This window comes from Sinocyclocheilus rhinocerous, unplaced genomic scaffold (genome assembly GCF_001515625.1).
Source record: "Sinocyclocheilus rhinocerous isolate Xijiao unplaced genomic scaffold, SAMN03320098_v1.1 scaffold1143, whole genome shotgun sequence".
Taxonomy (NCBI): Eukaryota; Metazoa; Chordata; class Actinopteri; order Cypriniformes; family Cyprinidae; genus Sinocyclocheilus; species Sinocyclocheilus rhinocerous.
The window spans coordinates 129,218-145,440 of NW_015638978.1; the positions used below are offsets into that span (position 1 = coordinate 129,218).

At 36.6% G+C, this 16,223-nt stretch overlaps 1 protein-coding gene across 1 annotated transcript in view; it reads left to right on the forward strand.

The window, feature by feature from the left end:
- Positions 1-2,032: 2,032 nt before the first annotated feature.
- LOC107750727 (mucin-2-like) overlaps positions 2,033-16,223 on the forward strand; it is a gene marked incomplete at its 3' end in the record, with an annotated part of 19,410 nt that continues 5,219 nt past the window's right edge. The window contains exons 1-22 of the mRNA XM_016566244.1: positions 2,033-2,105; positions 3,125-3,386; positions 3,498-3,612; positions 5,191-5,281; positions 5,433-5,554; positions 5,698-5,923; positions 6,045-6,170; positions 6,618-6,732; positions 7,024-7,162; positions 7,293-7,406; positions 7,735-7,801; positions 7,905-8,042; positions 8,139-8,303; positions 11,429-11,523; positions 11,790-11,916; positions 12,499-12,671; positions 13,751-13,902; positions 14,499-14,526; positions 14,620-14,724; positions 15,031-15,210; positions 15,342-15,587; positions 15,701-15,857. Coding sequence (XP_016421730.1) covers positions 2,033-2,105; positions 3,125-3,386; positions 3,498-3,612; positions 5,191-5,281; positions 5,433-5,554; positions 5,698-5,923; positions 6,045-6,170; positions 6,618-6,732; positions 7,024-7,162; positions 7,293-7,406; positions 7,735-7,801; positions 7,905-8,042; positions 8,139-8,303; positions 11,429-11,523; positions 11,790-11,916; positions 12,499-12,671; positions 13,751-13,902; positions 14,499-14,526; positions 14,620-14,724; positions 15,031-15,210; positions 15,342-15,587; positions 15,701-15,857 — 3,016 coding nt within the window. The remainder of the gene's footprint in view (positions 2,106-3,124; positions 3,387-3,497; positions 3,613-5,190; positions 5,282-5,432; positions 5,555-5,697; positions 5,924-6,044; positions 6,171-6,617; positions 6,733-7,023; positions 7,163-7,292; positions 7,407-7,734; positions 7,802-7,904; positions 8,043-8,138; positions 8,304-11,428; positions 11,524-11,789; positions 11,917-12,498; positions 12,672-13,750; positions 13,903-14,498; positions 14,527-14,619; positions 14,725-15,030; positions 15,211-15,341; positions 15,588-15,700; positions 15,858-16,223) is intronic.

Sequence of the window (16,223 nt, forward strand, 5' to 3'; positions counted from 1 at the left end):
GAATGTTAAGAGATTCGATTAAAAATAATAATTAATAAATTAAATTAAATTAAAAATAAAAAAGACTGCAAGTGACGTCACTCGCGGAAGTGCAGGTGTGTGAGAGCATAGACATAATAAATACCTAGACACCTCATTGGCCGCTTTGAGCCGTTGCTGCGATACGTCAACGCGTCCGCCATGTTTGTGAAGGCAAGACTGCCTTAAAAATAAATGGAGGTAAACGGGGGAGCTGCGGTTTTTTCTGGATAAAAACAGAAAATGTTTACATTTATCAACCGATTTCAGAGGTTTGTGATCTACATGGAGTTAAAATAACTCTGCCTCCAGTTATTTAGTTAGGTTTGGAAAATTATTAATTTTCGTAAGAAATTGTGAAAACACACTTGTCTCACTTGTTGATTTGATTGATTTTTTCGGTTTACAATTCTAATGTTAATGTAGTATAACTGTGACATATACATGTTTTGTCATTTGAATGTACATTAAATGAAATTAAGTTGTTTCATTGCTTTCTCTGTCTTTCTTTTAATTTTTTAAAAAGGTTTTAATTGATTTTTTTATTAGCATTATGTTTATCTAAATCCTGTCTGTATGAATGTAATTATTTTTACTGCAACTAAACAACAATCAGAAATCTCTTATATTGTTACCATTTGGTGTCCCCTCAGTAAGACTCCTTTTTCATTTTAATTTTATTTTAGTTTGTTTTATTTTATGTTGTTCTATTTTATTCTGCTATAAATACTGTAAAACTTTTTGATGACTAATGTTTCATTTCTGGATGAACTAATCATTTCTCGAAAGGTCCACAGGGTCAGCCATGCTTGAAAAAATAGCTGAAGAAATACCCATAAATGGTTATGCATGACATCACATTTCTTACAAGTCTGAAATCTTGATCAAGAAAAGGATCAAGATATGAGCGCTGCCAAATGAGGAATGGTCAGTTTGTTTTAATTCGTGAAAGCACTGGTGGCATTCAGAAGATTGAGACACACCTGTGTACCTGCAAAGATGCTGAACGTCAGATTATCTGCATCACAGACCGGATGTTCAAACCTCACACGCAATCATATATGTGATCACTCGACATTTACTGGCATTTTGCTGCAAGCTTGATGGAAAATGTGATTATTTTGACACACTTATGATCATATCCTACTTAAGAAATTCATATGTAGGTCTACAAAGTAACTCAGGACACTTAAGACTCTAGTTATTTACACAAGACCATTAGTCTTCATCTCATTCTCCAAATCAGTTGCTGAATGGTTTATTAATCATGCATTGTATATTTTTTTTGCAGGTTTTAGGAGTGAATAATATTTTTACTAATCCTCATCACACATGTACACAGAAGCTGTAAATTATTCACACCCTGATGTAAATATAATATTCATTAAATACATTTTAATAAACGTCTCATCAAACATCGTTTAGAGTGGCAGAGAAACTGCTGCCCTCACACACACACGCCATCACTGGACTTTTGTAATAGCAGGTTGACTTTTTTTCTGTCACATACATCACAGAGAGCTGGCAGACCCTCCCTGCAGGGTGGGGAGAGAAATATGAATGAGAAATTATATAAAAGACGGTATAAAAAGAAATCCAACAGTACTGGAGCTCTACCTGTAGACCTCTCTCACCTCCCACCATGGAGTGGAGAACATCCACAGTCTGTATACTGAATAATATTTGTACTAATCCTCATCACACATGTACACAGAAGCTGTAAATTATTCACACCCTGCTGTAAATATAATATTCATTAAATACATTTTAATAAACGTCTCATCAAACATCGTTTAGAGTGGCAGAGAAACTGCTGCCCTCACACACACACGCCATCACTGGACTTTTGTAATAGCAGGTTGACTTTTTTTCTGTCACATACATCACAGAGAGCTGGCAGACCCTCCCTGCAGGGTGGGGAGAGAAATATGAATGAGAAATTATATAAAAGACGGTATAAAAAGAAATCCAACAGTACTGGAGCTCTACCTGTAGACCTCTCTCACCTCCCACCATGGAGTGGAGAACATCCACAGTCTGTATACTGCTTCTGGCGCTTACCGGGATTCAAGTTGATTCAAAGACGGGTAAGACTTAACTTTCAGTCAGAAAAAAACTCCTACTTGAAATGATTCTTGAGGTGTTTCATCTGTCTTGTTTATTTTATTTTATTCTTTAATACTCTAAAATCTTTGATGATAAATCTTTTATTTTTGGATGAACTAATTATTTTCCTAAAGGTCCACAGGGTCAAACATGCCCATATTTGAATAAATACCCACAAATGTGTTTTTTATTATTTTATTTTATTTTTTATATTATTTAAAAAATGTTTAAGTGTGTTAGAATTTGAGTATGAACATCAGTTATTAAGTAAAAAAAAAAAATTTTTAATTCACAGCTTTTTTAAAATCATTACATGTTTCTTGAGGATTGTAACCTTGACCATGGCAATGTTGGTGCAAATAGCTTGATGATGTGGTTGGAAACAGCATTGGTATCAGCATCTGGAAAGAAAAAGAAAAAAGAACCAACTAGCTGATGACTGTTGTGAAGATCATAGTTTCATCACCTGACCCTGATGCTATCAGTGCCATTGATGACTTGCCTTAGAAGTTACAAAATATTTTCAGTTGTGAAAAAGTGACAAAGTTGATTTACTTCCCTTCATGGTGACTTGAAGTTCAACTTGATCAGCTTTGCATAAATTTGTGGATTGACTGTTTTAGTACAAATGTAAAAGTGACCAAATCAGGAATTATCTGAGAATGTCATTTGAATTACTGAATTTTAATTGAGTTTGCAAACAGAGAGCATAATTGTAATTAAAGTTTAAGGACATACTGTATAATTCAAATCTAAATACATTTATATAACTGCTGTAAGCATGGATTTTTAATAATACATTACATGTTTTACATACATACATTATTTCAGTGATCAACATTTGAAATGCCACTTATAGAAATGTGTATTTAATTTATTTTTAATAAATTATATTTAAATTTATGGGCTGTGGTAGAAGAACAAAAATTCCCCAAATGCTTTAAATTATCTCAAAATTTTCCAAATTAAGTCAAACTTTTCCTTTTTTTTTTTTTTGCAGTCTATCCCAGTAACCATATCAACAGCATCTGTAGCATGTGGGGAAACTTCCACTTCAAGACATTTGATGGAGACGTGTATCAGTTCCCAGGCACATGCGAGTATAACCTGGTGTCTGACTGCCAAAGCCTCATTCGCCAGTTCTCGGTTCACGTGAAGAGAACAGAACACAGCACTGGCCCAAACATCAGCAGGGTGTCGATTACCATCAATGACATTGGTGTTGAGTTGACAGAGAAACAGGTCACAGTCAATGGAAAAAAGTAAGATTTTGGGAAACCCATCTGGCTGCTTATTTGCTCTCACAGCTTTAAAAGGCTTTAAAATGTATTCTGGTTGGTCAATCTTACATTTGAATCTTTTCTCTTGTTCAGAGTAACGCTGCCTGTGCACGTCGCAGGGATTCTTGTGGAAGAGAACACAATTTACACCAGACTCTATTCCAAAATGGGTATCACTGTCAAGTGGAATAAAGAGGATGCTGTTATGGTGAGGTTATAGGCTAGTGTGGCTCATCATGAACTCAAAATGACTCTTACAAAAGTACATATTTAACTACAGGTTTTTTAAATGGATATCAGAATTATTTAAGATACAAACCTAAAATACACTTAACTTGCTTAATTCCTTCCAAGATGGACAACAGTTCAGTAATTGAGTCAGATAAGCGATTCGTGGATAGAATCGGTACAAACAATATGAGTCATTTGTTAGTTCAGATTATACTGCTATGTGCTATCGCTCTGTGTTTTTGATTCACTAAAAGAACCGGCTCGCATGAGTCATTTGTTACTGAATCGTGCTTGCGCAGCTTGTTTTTAATTCACTAAAAAGAACCGACACGTAAAAGTAATTTTGACATTTTGAGTATGTTTTGATTCACTAACAAGAACCGGCTCATAATAGTTCCTCAAGCGGACCACACTTCTAGAGCTGAATTTCTTTACTGGACTATAAAGAACCGAGTCATTTGTTAATGAATCGGGCCACGCATCTAGCGCTGAATGGCTTTTATTCACTAAAAAGGATAAGCTATTAAGAGTCGACATTTCTTTGTGAACATGCTGCATGTTTGTTTTAGCCCACGAAAAAAATACATTAGAACGACATGCTTTCTTTGCATGAATTTGGTTTCATGGTTTTTAATTTTATCCTATCATTACCCCAAACTATCATTCGAAGCTTGGGTAAAATATGATTTATATAGTTGTGGCGCTGTATATTCGTTAAAGGGTACATAGATCTGCGTAAGAATTATGCTTTTAAGATCGGAAAATAATCCAAATTTTAATTGGTCAATGCAATGTCAATCACCGTATTTTCCGTATGTCCCACCTGAATACCAACCTCACTGATGGGCGGGACTTTACAGCAAACTGTTAATAATTGAAACGGCGAAATACATGATAGACAGACCCAGTACTTTAAAATCACGTTGGAGATGGCGTTTTCTAGTCAGAGGTAGACAAAATGTTTAAGAACAGGTGTTTGGCTTTTATGGCTTTAAATTTGACGTTTATAATCTTTTTGAGAAGTTGAAGGAGCAAAATTTATTTATTGCACAAGTTTTTAATTGAGATATAACTAGTTTACGCCACAGGAAACCAGTAGGAGACATTTCAAGGGAGTGACCAGACTGAATGATTTAGCATATTGTGCAAGACGAAGCAACATGTGAAGTGAAACTATATAAGGCAAAGTTCTGTTACACACTGAAATGTACAGTAGCTATATCCGTCCTTATGAACATGGTTGTTTCCTATACTGAATTTCAGTCTGCAAGTAATATTCACTGGTGTATACTGAGAAAAACGAGTACCATGCAAATACCATGGTATATATAGTATAATTTGGTACCATTGTATTATTACCATCATTGTACCATGGTACTGTTTCCAAGGGCTGGCACTGGCCTTTTCCCACAAGACTGAACACAAATGGTGTCTATTCCATATTCCAGTGTTTTGCTTGCTCTGATCACATAACATTAATACTGACATAAAATCCAAATGGCCAAAAATATTGTCAAATGATCTAACAATGAAGTTCTATGTGGTCCTTTGTTAGGTGGAACTCGACTCCAAATATTCCAATCGCACTTGTGGGCTGTGTGGCGATTTCAATGGCGTCCCAGTTTATAGTGAGTTCATTGAATCCGGTAAGTCACTTTTACAGCCTGATTTCTTAGTCATTATTTGGCCAATTATGAACAGTATAAATGATTATTCCATCCTCATGGATTTCTAATTTGATGAATCTCCAAGAGTTTTAAGAATATCCAAGATATCCAAATGTCTTATTTATTGCAGGACGGAAGGTTGGCTATGCTGAGTTTGGTAATATGCACAGAGTTCCCAACCCAACACATGCCTGCAAAGATCCTTTTGAAACCGACGATGAACAAAATGTGGAGAACAAATGTGAAAAATTTGTAAGTTACAGAAGAAAGTTGATAATTTCAAATTAAATTTGTTAGTCACTCCCTCTATGTCCCAACAGCAACTCAGAATTCCAGTATTGTTACCTAATATGAACCTTTGAGATTCAAGATATTTCATGTCCTTTTCACAACAGCAGGCAGATTGTGCAGACCTTTTGAAGGATGAAAAATGGTCTTCTTGTAGCTGGGTTTTGAACAGTGAGCCGTATATCAAGGCCTGTACAAATGATATTTGCTTACGTCAACCTGAAGATGAAGACACCGACACCTCTGTGCTCTGTGCGACGTTGTCTGAATATTCACGTCAGTGCTCTCACGCTGGAGGAACTCCGCCGTCCTGGAGAACGGCAAACTTCTGTGGTAAGTACCTTGAGAATTCCAGTGAAAATGATGGGATTCTTCTCTCTTGAGCTGTTCCTTTGTTTTTATTCCTTATTATTAGCAGATGTAAAGACTCTGTGTGTCTTGTATTCTCATGCAGCTGTGACATGCCCGTACAATATGGTACATTCTGAAAGCGGCTCCCCCTGTATGGACACATGCTCACACAAAGACACAAACACACTGTGTGAGGAACACAACATAGATGGCTGCTTCTGTCCGCCAGGTCAGTAACACTATTTATATAATATATACCATTATTTATTAATATAAACTACTGTTCAAAAGTCTGGGGTAGTTTTTTTTTTTTTTTTAAAGGAATCTTTTATTCAACAAGGAAGCATTAAATTGATCAAAAGTGACAGTAAAGACATTTACTGTATGATGTTACAAAAGATTTCTATTTTTGAAGAATCCTGAAAAGAGTAAGCAGCACAACTGTTTTCAGCATTAATGATAATAAGACATTTTTCTTGAGCAAAGGATCATGGAAGACTGGAGTAATGGCTGCTAAAAATTCATCTTTGCCCCACATATATAAATTATGTTTTAAAAAATATTAAAATACAAAACAGTTATTTTAAATTGTAATAAAGTTTCATAATATTAGTGTTTTTTATGTAATTTTTTAAGAACCACATAAAGTTGATGATGCATTGTGTCTTCGTTATAGGAACTGTGTTTGATGACATCTCAAACACGGGCTGCATCCCAGCAGAAAAGTGTCAGTGCAAGCATGACCGCATCTACAGCACAGGAGAGATCCTACGCAAAGATGAGGAAGAATGGTATAAAACACATTTAACTCGGTTCTACTCTTATTCCAATTATGGATATGTATGGCACTTTTTTTTTTATCCCAGTGCATTCTGTCCCCTTTCATGTCTTTTACTACTTGTATACTTGTATTACTATTAACAGCATATACCTGACAAAATGCTAAACTATGATGGCATTGGATGTATGGGAAAAACGGCAATTTTATAAATATATAAAATCATCAGAACTGTGATTTATCTAGTTGGCATCTGAAGCTCATTGTTTAGCAGCATCTGTTTGTAATTGTATTGTGTAATTAGTATATGTGCGGAGGGAAACTGGATCTGTACGAGTATTCCCGGCCCTGGCCTGTGCACTGTAGAGGAAGGATCACATTTCACCACCTTTGACGGGAAAGAATTCACTTTCCATGGAGACTGTAACTATGTGCTCTCAAAAGTAAGAGTGTCTTAGTTACTAACTACACCTTATTTAACTGTTAAGACATGTTGGGGTTTATTTTTGTATCCATGCTTTAGGAATATGTGAAATTCCTAATAAATGTTGACGTCTGCATTTGTTTTTGTAGGACTGTAAGGAGTCCAGGTTCATCATATTGGGTCAGATTGTTCCTTGTTTTACTCATCAAACTGATACCTGTTTAAAGTCTGTTGTGGTGCTTTTTAACAACGACATGAAAAATGTGCGTACACCTCTCTACTTCCACAATCTTGTATATTTGGCTTTTATAGCAAACAAGTCTTTTTGACAGTTTGAGTGTTAATGAGATGTGCATATTACAGTACTGCTCAAAAGTTTAAGATCAGTAAGATTTTTTTAAATGTTTATGCTTACCAAGGCTGCATTTATTTGATTGAAAGTACAGTCAAAACAGCAATATTGTTAAATATTATTACAATTTAAAGCAACTATTTTTCTATTTTAATATATTTGAAAATGTGGTATATTCCTGTGATTGCAGTGTATGAAATTTTAGTCTTCAGTGTCACACTGTGCTCTTTCTTCTTCAGGCTCTGATTATTAAAGCTGACGGGACAGTACAGCACAATGCAGACGTTACACTTCCTTACATGACAGGTGAGGTAGAAGAAGCTCTTTATTTATTTTCTGTGTTTTAGAGCCTATGTGCTAAAAATATATATGAAGTGTTTTTCAAACACTTTGACTCTTTTTCTCTCAGCTGACTTCATGGTGTTCATGCCGTCATCGTTTCACATCATGCTTCAGACCAGCTTTGGGCTGCAGGTGCAGATACAGCTGGTGCCTCTTATGCAGGTGTACATCACTGTGGACCAAAGCTTCCAGGGCAAGACTTGTGGTGAGACCTCGGTCTTAAAACGCATGATAAAACATCTGAATTATAAAGTGAATCCATCATGATAGCCAATGATGTGCGATTTCTGTGTTTATGCAGGTATCTGTGGAAATTTTAACAAAGTGCTGTCAGATGATCTGAAGACCCCTCAGGGAGTGGTGGAGGGTACACCGGTTTCCTTCGTAAACGCCTGGAAGGCCCAGTCCAACTGCCCCGACCGTACTGAGAGAATGGACGACCCCTGTTCCTACAGTAGTGACAGCGGTGAGAGACTTTTTGATTCTGAAGTCAGGGTGGACAGTTTCAGTTTCATATTTTATTTGTTGTATACATCTACAGAAGGGTTTAGAAGTGCACAAATTCATTTTAACCAAACCTTAATCATAGGGCTGGGCAACAAATCGAATGCGATTTTCATGCGAATCTCGTCAGTAAAGCCGCTTCTGGCGATTAGTAGTAAATCTCCAGCACGTGCTTTCAGATGGAGCAGTATTTACTACACAAAGCCGTAGATCACTGACAAGCTACACAAAATCACGTTCAAAATCGCAGGCGATTCATTGCCGATTTTGAACGCAATTTTGTGTAGCTTGTCAGTGAACTACGGCATTCGATTTTTTTGCACAGCCCTACTTAATCAAAACCACATCAACAGCTGGCAGTATTCTTCTAATACTGTTGCATCAGCCAGTATTCATACATAAAAATAGTTGGTGCACGTTTAATACTAGTCTACACGGTATCTGTTCATGTATGCATTTTGTTGTTAAGTAGGAGTTTTGCTTAAAATACCATTGTGGACTCGAGTCACATGACTCGAGACTTGACTTGGACTCAAGTCTCAAATCTCTGAAGGCTGAAGGTCTGGAATCCATGGCAGCTTACACTGGCCTAGGCCCGCCCATGAGGCCGTTTGACCGACATGTCAAACAACCAATCACAGTTCGTTTCGTTCATCGTCACGTTTCAGGGCGTGGAAATGTCGCCACAATAACAGACTGGTGTGTAAAACTCTCGGACGTATTTTAAAGATTCTATGCCGCGAACTTTAAATATTTCACATACTTTTGAAAATCCAGCGTTTAGTTGATCCTGATAAGCGCTCGTCGTCACAGTTGTAAACACAACGGCTTTCTACTTTCGTGAGGGGATTTGGCGTCACGGCATCTTTGTTTCCAGACGGAACGTTAAAGAACGCGACATGCACGTCTGCCGGAAATCCTGTATAATTCAACCAATCCGACGACGACTTCGAAACTCCTGAAGTGTTTCCACTTTTAGCCAACAGTCCTTGGGCGTGACTGAGGCTGCGACTACGCCCCTGGTAACCAGCCTATCACAACTCTATTTTTTGTTTTTAGAAGGTAGATTCCTATATATGTATTCAAATGAAAATGGCAACATCGTTTTATAAAGTATATGCATTCATATGTGCTTCATTTTCACTGGAGGAAACCTGTGGTGTGATGTGGGGTGAAGGCAGCGAAAACTTAGATGGGGAAGGCTACAGTAGATGGGGAACCGATTGCTCCCTCATTATATTTTGTAAACTGTATTTATGACAAAGAACTGCACAGATGCAGATATTATAACAATATATCGATAAACACACACCTTGTCCTCTTTTTCTCGCTCTGCGCCGCCGCGGTCTGCGGATTGAAAAAGAATGCGCTGAAAGACGGGGAGGAGCCGATCGAAGTCTGCCGCCGTTTTCACATGAAATTTAAAGGGGACTGAGGCGATCACGAATTCGTGTACAGTTTATGGAACTAACTGCAAAATTTTAATGGCCTAGCGACGCCCATGCTGGTTACTGAAGTGTATGATCACACTGGTATGATTAGCGCAGCTTTTGGCAGTGAGCCAGAGAGGGGCTCGCCCAGTGAGCGCTTGTCAGTGTTTTCAACCACATAATGTTTTAGGCTATTTTAATGTTTCAGACATTTAAAATACACATCATCACTATAAACCATTTATAATAATAATAATAATAAACACCGATGTATATGGAAACATAATAAACCTTTCAAACATAATTAGATTTTTTTTTCACGTCAAACACACATTGTATGTAGCCTACCTGTAAAGTTAACTTTATTTTTCTTCCTGTTTACCAGCCACTCACTTCATGTCTTTCAGAAGACATGGATGAATTCACATGGTGTAAATCCGGCTACAACATGCTAGCGCACATAGCCCCTAAACCAGGGGTGCCCAAACTCGGTCCTGGAGGGCCGGTGTCCTGCAGAGTTTAGCTCCAACTTGCCTCAACACACCTGCCTTCAAGTTTCTAGTATGACTAGTAAGAGCTTGATTAGCTGGTTCAGGTGTGTTTAATTGGGGTTGGAGCTAAACTCTTCAGGACACCGGCCCTCCAGGACCGAGTTTGGGCACCCCTGCCCTAAACTAAGCCATCAACTGTGATCATTGGGAATTTGGTTGAGTCACAAAATGCATTGACTTACACATATTTGAGAATCTGAATATCTACAGTTTTGGCGTGAATAATTTTGCATGCCTCATTTGAACGGTGTGCTCGACATATTAACTCGACCCTATTAGGCAAGGCAAGGCCTAATAGGGTATGAACAAAATATGAACATTTTATTCTGAATGAAGAATAACATAAAGACAGTGCAGTGTCATGATTATAACTACTGTATATTACTAAAACGCGTTCCTTTCCGTGACAGCACGAAATTTGAATAATTTGTTGTTATCAAAATTTGTTGAAGGAATAGCCTATAAGAACATAAAATAATATACTGTAGAGCTACAAGAAAACACATTTATTCATTCCTTCCGTCTATTAAATCCATTCACTGATGGTTTCTTATTTTTATTTAAGATTTGTAGCCTATATATTATAACTATTGTTATATATTTACTTTTCAGCTTCATTAAAGCTATGTCTATTTTTGTAAACCTACGTCAGTAGGTGGCGATAAATGAGTGTCTGATTTACGTATTAGCACGTTATTAAATATTTGACTCAGCTGATTCATAAAAATCACTGAATCATTTACAAATGAAACAGTGAACATGATAGAAATTGTTCATTCACTTAGGTCTACGATTTGTTCACAAACAATGATTCATTCCTCCACGAAACACCACTAATTATTATATCTTTATTATTATTATACTTAATTATACTTACTATAGACTATTAATGACTTTAAATTTACTGTAGTAATTAATACAGAGACACTAATTTGGGCAAACAGCACTAATGACTTGTTTAGGACTTGAAGCTTAAAGTTGAGGACTTGCAACTCGACTTGGACTTGCCTATCTTGACTCTGGACTTGACTCGAGATTTGAATGCAAAGACTCAAGACTTACTTGTGACTTGCAAAACAATGACTTGGTCCCACTTCTGCTTTTAGAACACTTTGCCGAGCACTGGTGTTCCAAGATGAAGGACAAGAAGAGCCTCTTTGCCAAATGTCACGCCACTGTCAATCCAGACAGCTACTACAAAGTATGATCTGAAACAGTTGCAGATTATAGATTATAGCATTTTCTTAACCCTTTGCAACTAAGCAACCCAGTATTCATTTTATATTATTTATATTGTATTATAGCATTTATTAATATTTTGAATTAGCTTTTATTTTTATAGTTTTTTTCAGTTTTGTTTTGTGCTTTTGTTCATTTTTATAAAAAAAAAATTATATTTAGCTTCAAATCTATGACAAACTAAATGCAATTTATCCCAGCTTCCACAACATGTCTATGTGCTTTCAGAGATGCAAATACTCCAGCTGTACCTGTGAGAAGAGTGAGGACTGTCTGTGTACGGTGTTCTCCTCATACTCCCGGGCCTGTGCGGCTAAAGGAATATTCCTTCAAGGCTGGCGAGAAATCGTGTGCGGTAAGATGGCTGAAAACGTAGATGGATGCATGATGGGAAAATTTCAGTGAACAAAACATCAAAAGTATTTTATTCTGCTTTTGGTCGAAAATCGTGTGATTAATTGTGACTTTGTTTTACACACTAACAAAGAAATGCATAGAATTTTATACAGTGTACAATTTTTCCTTTGCACTATTTTATTAAATTTATTATAAAAATCTGTCAAATTTATTATAAAAATGTGATATTAAATACATTTGAAATTAATTCTAAAAGTTCAGGTGTTTATATCTTGGATTAAAAGTAAATATTTTCCAGATAATATTTTATTTTAGTACAATGATAATGAGCCGATGCCAACTTCATGTCATTATAATATAATGCTTACCATTTTTCACACACTATGTAAGTATATAAAAATATATAGCTGGCTTTACGTTTTAGGAAGGGCATCCTTTACAAGTGGGATCATCATATTTGGGTGTGTCAAAGAGCTAGAAAATCCCTCATCTAACCTAGAAGATTAGAAGAATGCTTATGTAATTTTGCTACATACATCTTTAAGACTCTTCTCTAAGCATTTCAAACTGGTCCCTACAGAGAAGTATACAGAGAATTGCCCGGCCTCGCAGAACTACTCATATCAGCTGCAGAGCTGTCAGCGTACCTGTTTGTCTCTTGCCTCTGAGCGCCAAAGCTGCAGTGTCGACTTCGTGCCTGTTGATGGATGTGCATGTCCAGAAGGACTCTACCAAGATGAGAAAGGACTGTGTGTACCTATGGAAAAATGTCCATGTTACCACAACGGACAGAAAATTAATCCCGGCAAGTCTGTCACCATTAGGGATGAACACTGGTAAGTGAATGATAATATAGGTATTAGTGCACTAGTTATACAAGAACTTTGATTTTAATAGAGTTTGATCTTATTTCTCTGTCCAGTGTTTGCATGAATGGAAAACTCCACTGTCGTTCCTGGAAAACCCAAACTCTGGGTATGAAAAATTACTTTCATCTACTGCTTAGGTTAAATAAGTTTGCTTTTGGTTTACATGGACTACCATCACTAGTACTGGGCTATCATGGCATCTGCAACCAAGGCATTATAGAGTTATCTAGTCAAATGTGATATTAAAATTAACTGGCTAACCAAGGTTTTGATAACCAACAACAGTGAATAATAAATAGTGGTCAATTAATATGGATTTTTAATGGCCAGAACTGATATGTTAGAGAACAAGGTGGCCGAAGGCAAATATGTGACCCTGGAGCACAAAACCAGTCTCAAGTCGCTTGGGTATATTTTTAGCAATAGCCAAAAAAGATTTTTCTTTTATGCCAAAAATCATTAGGATATTAAGTAAAGATCATGTTCCATGAAGATATTTTGTAAATTTCCTACCGTAAATATATCAAAACCAATAAAATTAATCGTACATAATAAATACTAATTTAACAATTATAATTTATTTTATATAATATAATATAATACAAAATAGTCATATGAAAGTACACCCTTATCTGCAAAATTGCTCAACACCTGTTGTAAACAGTCTTTAAATATGGTTTCTGATATAAAAAGTACATGAATGATGCAGCATCTGCATCTGATATCTTTTGCAGGATGTTCCTCTACGAAGATTTTCTTCAACTGCAGTACAGCAGCCCCAGATGAACATGGATTGGAGTGTGCAAAGACTTGTTTGCAACAGGAAGTTGACTGTGTGAGTGTGCAGATTCCAACATCTCTCTTTTTCTTTACCAAAGTCTATCACTTGATTTTGCTGATGGTGTTATTAGTGTGGATAACAGCATTTTGCTTGTACATAATGTTTTCTTCCCTTCTTTCCAGTTCTCACTGGACTGTCAGTCTGGCTGCCAGTGTCCTTCAGGTCTATTGGATGATGCCAGAGGACACTGTGTTAAACCGGATAACTGCCCGTGTAAACATGATGGACAGTTTTATGCACCAGGATCTAAGATAACCATAGATTGCAATAAATGGTCTGTAAAACCCTTGTTATTTTAGTATCATTAATATACTATTGTAGTTTTTATATTTTGCATTTTAATTTTAAAGTATTTGTAATTTTGTGTTTGTCATTTTTTAAACTACTTTTTAAGTAAGTTTGAATAGTTTTTTTGAATAGTTTTTATTCATTTTTATTTCAGTTTTAGTTGTTTTTTAGTACTTCAGGTTAAACTGTGCACATTATAAATGTTGCAACTAGCTTAAATAAAATAAGTTCATTAAAAAAAATTTTTTTTAGTTCAGGTAATGTTTTTTTTATTTCAAGTAATGGAAATGTTTTTTTAATTTTTTTTGTTAACAATAATAACCCAGTGTAAAACAGCCATTACCATTGCCATATTAAAGTTACATTACTATAAAACCCCTAAATAATGAGGAAATACAACCTGGCCTTTAATGATCAATAGCATAATACTGTAGAACCACAGAAGATTTGAGTCTACCTCTATATTTACAGTACTTGCCGACGGGGAAATTGGAAATGTACACATTATAAGTGTCCAGGAATATGCACCATATACGGCAGCGGACATTATAGAACTTTCGATCAGCAAACATTTGGCTTCAGGGGAGACTGCAGTTATATTGCTGCTCAGGTATGTGCATTTTGACAGAGGCTTTATTTAAATAAAATTATAAATAAAGCTCTTCCTTCAGGAGGCAACAAGTCGCATTCTCTTGTTTTGCAGAACAAGTGTGGAAATAAAACTGGCACATTTCATGTGATCACTGAGAATATGCCTTGTGGAACAACAGGAACCACATGTTCAAAGGCTGTCAAGATACTTTTGGGGGTAAGGCCACAGGCGCAGGTCTCATGCTATGTAGTTTTATATTTAGCAAAGCATTCAATACTATGGTACATTCAGAGAAAAATAATTTTTTTTAAGGGTCATGAAATACTAAAGCAAGCTGTTCGGCATGTTAACGTTATTTTTACGTGTGGTATAAGACAATAATAGTGCAAGCAATTTTATATTTAAAAGGCCAATGAAGGATTTTCCCTCCATCATCTTCAACATTTGAAAGCAATATTGAGTCAAAGTCAGTCACTGGATTGCAATGTTTGCGATTGTTTTTTTTACTTCTCTCTCACTCAGAGGACTTTACTGCTGCTTTCTGATGGGACTGTAACAGTCACTGACACTGGAAGTGGTCCAGAGATCAAGTACACTGAGAGAAACGTTGGGATGTACCTTGTCATTGATGCTAACATCGGACTGACAGTTTTGTGGGACCACAAAACCACCGTCCGCATCATTCTGCAACCTCAGCACATGGTGAGTTGAAGTCATGAATAATGATCTGCAGTTTTGTCATGTTTTGAACGGACACTTCCAGACAATTTACAACAGTCCTTCAATTTGATTTATTTGTAGCGTAACATCTGTGCTTTGTTGTTTTTTCACAGGAAGACGTTTGTGGCCTGTGTGGAAATTTCAATGGAAATGCAAAAGATGACTTTACCACTCGGGGAAATTTGCCAACTCCAAATATAATGGAGTTTGTGGACAGCTGGAAAGTGTCAAGTAATTGCCCGGATGCAAAACCAGACTTTAATCCATGCTTTGAGACCCCCAATCGAGAGACATGGGCAAAAATACAATGTAGTATCATCAAGGATATCAAGGGTCCATTCAAAGACTGCCATAACAAGGTACAGTTGCAAAGACTTTTGAGTCAATAAATGGAGTTATGGAGTTACTGACTATAATGTGGTATACAAGAAACCTACATATTTTTTAAGGATGGGAATGCTTGTTCCCACAGGTGGATCAAAACCCATTTTATGAGAACTGTGTGAAGGACTCGTGTGCATGTGACACAGGTGGAGATTGTGAGTGCCTCTGTACAGCTGTTGCAGCTTATGCTCAAGCCTGCAATGAGGCAGGTGTTTGTGTGAACTGGAGAACACCTGAGATCTGTCGTAAGCATCTTTAATTCTAGTGCGCAACTTATTCTGTAATCTTTAAAGGGGTGGTTGATTGCGATTTCAGTTTTTTAACGTTAGTTGGTGTGTGTAATGTTGCTGTTTGATCATAAACAATATCTGCAAAGTTACGAAGCTGAAAGTTCGATGGAAACGGACATATCGTCTTTTAAAATTCTGGCAGTTTAATGCCTACAAAAACGGCTCGTAAGGGACTACAAGGAGTTACTTCCCGGGTCCGTTACGTCAAGAACCCAGAATTTTACATAAACCCCGCCTCCGGGAACACACAGCAAAGGGTGCGAGGAGAGAAGAGGAAGAGAAAACTAGGGGTGCACGTAAAAATCTATTCATATATGAATC